This window comes from Cebus imitator, unplaced genomic scaffold (assembly GCF_001604975.1).
Source record: "Cebus imitator isolate Cc_AM_T3 unplaced genomic scaffold, Cebus_imitator-1.0 Scaffold763, whole genome shotgun sequence".
Lineage (NCBI taxonomy): Eukaryota > Metazoa > Chordata > Mammalia > Primates > Cebidae > Cebus > Cebus imitator.
The window spans coordinates 282,331-285,477 of NW_016108078.1; the positions used below are offsets into that span (position 1 = coordinate 282,331).

Genomic DNA, 3,147 nt, shown 5'->3' on the forward strand with positions numbered 1-3,147 from the left:
CTGAGGCAGGAGAATTGCCTGAACCCAGGAGGCGGAGGTTGCGGTGAGCCGAGATCACGCCATTGCACTCTAGCCTGGGTAACATGAGTGAAACTCCGTCTCAAAAAAAAAAAAAAGAAATATAAAGTTGAAGAAACACTTATTCCAAATAACACCTCAGCTACAGAAAACCTGAAAACAAGTCAAAAAATAACAGATTCTGATAATGCTGCAGAGAAAGGGAATATTTATACCATGTTAGTGGGAATGTAAATTAGTTCAACCACCGTGGAAAGCAGTTTGGATATTTCTCAAAGAACTTAAAACAGAAATACCATTCGACCCAGCAAACCCATTACTGGGTATATGCCCAAAGGAAAATAAATCATTCTACCAAAAAATGCATGCACTGATACGTTTGCAGTACTATTCACAACAGTAAAACATAGAATCAAACTAAGTGCCCACCAACAGTGGAAAGGATAAAGAAAAGTGTGGTACATATATACCATGGAATACTATACAGCCAAAAAAAGAATGAAATCATGTCATTTGCAGTAACATGGATGCAGCTGGAGGCCATTATCCTAAGCCAATTAATGCAGGAATAGAAAACCAAATACTGCTTGTTCTCACTTTTAAGTAGGAGCTAAACACTGAGTACCAATAGACAAAGATGGGAACAATAGACACTGGGGACCACTCAAGTCAAGAGGCAGGTAGTGGCGAAAGGACTGAAAAACTAGCTACTGGGTACTATGCTCACTACTTGGGTGATGGGACCATTTGCACCCCAAACCTCAGCACATGCAATATACCCATGTAACAAAACTTTACATGTACTCCCTGAATCTAAAATCAAAATGGAAATTTTTTTTTAAAACTTGAACATCGTCCAATGAATTAAAAAACCAAGCAAAAGAGAACACTTTGTTCCTTATGTTTTTAACTCATTATTTTTGCTTAATTCATATAATTTACTTTTAACAAGGCCAGATGAATAAAAAAAAAAGATAAAACTTTTTGATCGTAAAAGAAATACATGACCAATAATTTTTTTAAGTTTCTTCTTCTCTATGAGAGAATTAAACTTTCTCATCCTAAGACGGCTTCTAGTTAGCACTCCTTGGTTGAATGTAATATAACTTAGGTGAATACTGCCTCCCAACTACCAAAAGTTAAACTGACCAAACCAGAAGAAACTTGAAGAGCCCTGAAGATACTTACAAACCAGGGAGGCACCTAATGGGACAGCCACTGGGAAAGCTGGGAAGTGGTGAGTTCCAGCCTCCCAGACCCCTGGCATTCACCAGCCCTTGGACGCAGGGCTCCTCACCTGTCAAAAGTCCTACTCCGGAGCTCTCTGATGAATGTAGGGCTCCCGGTCTTCACTGGTTTCCCCTTGTGTGTATCATGCCCCTTTGAAGATCCACGGCGTTTTTTCACTAAGTCAGAAAAAGATGAGAGATTGTGAGTCAGAACGATCATGAGCTATGAAACCAAGAACAAAGGCCTTAGCAAATCCCTCTCTCCCAATCTAACCACGCTTGGAACATCTGGAGTCAATGACGCCCTCACAGATTCAGAAGTTCCTGGTGAAGATGAGTACTTTCTCCATACAACCCTTAGGAAGGAGGGAGGTGAAGTTATGCACTTCTGCCCTCTCAGTGAGATAGCTGCTGGCCTGTGGCGCCCGCGCAGGTTTCTGCTTTGTCCTGAGGAAGAAGAATCTGAAGTGCTCAGGTAAAAGCAATCACTGCCCCAAGTTTCCTTCCTTTGTTTCTCCTCTGGATTGTCCTCTCTTGGAAACCCTAAGATCTACTTACTAATAGATGGCCCATGCAAGACTTCACAGTTGGGGCAGTGGTAGAGGTCAATGTCAGCAGCCTTCTCCTCTTCAACACCAACACAACTGAAAAAGATAAAAAACAGTCAAGGTTATGGAAATTTTTATTTTTTTATAACGTCTACAATAGTGCTGTCCAGTAGAACAGCTAACTACATGTGGCTATTTATGTGTAAATCCATTAAAATTAAGTAAAATTTAAAATGCAGCTCCTCCATCATACTAGCTACATTTCAGGTGCTCAGCAGCCACATATGGTTACGGGTTACTGAATTAGGCAGTGGTGCAATCATGACTCACTGCAACCTCTGCCTCCTGGGTTCAAGTGGTTCTCATGCCTCAGCCTCCCAAGTAGCTGGGATTACAGGCATGTGCCACCACGCCTGGCCAGTTTTTGTATTTTCAGTAGAAACAAGGTTTTGCCACATTGGCCAGGCTGGTCTCAAACTCCTGAGTTCAACTGATCCACCGCCTCTGCTTCCCAAAGTGCTAGGATTATAGGTGTGAGCCACTACGCCCAGCCTTATAACCTAATTTTTAAACTTGAGATACTTTATTATAAGACAAAAAAAAGTTATAGTCAACAGCAGTTCTGAATGAAAAATTACAGATAATCAATCCTTCTTATCTGTTCTTCTAATTTCCTACAATAAATGTCTGTTGCTTATTTCACATTTTAAAGACTTAAAAAGAGGTCAGGTGCAGTGGCTCACACCTGTAATCCCAGCACTTTGAGAGGCCAAGGCAGGTGGATCACAAGATCAGGAGTTTGAGACCAGCCTGGCCCACATGGTGAAACTACTAAAAATACAAGAAATTAGCCAGGTGTGGTGGCACGTGCCTGTCTGTAGTCCCAGCTACTCAGGAGGCTGAGGCAGGAAAACCACTCGAACACAGGTGGCAGAGGTTGCAGTGAGCCGAGACTGTGTCACTGCACTCCAGCCTGGGTGACAGAGCGAAATTCTGTCTCAAAAAAAAAAAAAAAAGATTTAAATATATGTACTTAATTTCGAAGATTTGACTTTGCATGTATATGAGGTGTTAATCTCACTAAATTATACCTTCCCTTACTAAGGAAGGCACCAGCAGCCCTCCAAATAAATTCTGGCTAAAATTAAACACCTAGGCCCAGGCACAGTGGCTCACACCTGTAACTGCAGAACTTTGGGAGGCCAAGGCAGGAGGATCACTTGCTGCCCAGGAGACCAAGACCAGCCTGGGCAGCAAAGTGAGACCCCCGTCTCTACCAAAACAAACAAAAAGAGCTGGGCATGCAGGTTGAGCTGGAAGAATCACTTGAACCCAGGAGATCGAGGCTGCAG

At 42.4% G+C, this 3,147-nt stretch overlaps 1 protein-coding gene across 1 annotated transcript in view; it reads right to left on the reverse strand.

The window, feature by feature from the left end:
• Positions 1–1,913, reverse strand: part of LOC108297023 (histone lysine demethylase PHF8-like) — a 6,350-nt gene extending 4,437 nt beyond the window's left edge. Inside the window, exons 1-2 of the mRNA XM_017519651.2 lie at positions 1,806–1,913; positions 1,316–1,424 (exon numbers count right to left, since the gene is read on the reverse strand). Of these exons, the coding sequence (XP_017375140.1) occupies positions 1,316–1,424; position 1,806 (110 nt within the window). The 5' untranslated portion in view covers positions 1,807–1,913. The remainder of the gene's footprint in view (positions 1–1,315; positions 1,425–1,805) is intronic.
• Between the last annotated feature and the right edge of the window lie 1,234 nt (positions 1,914–3,147).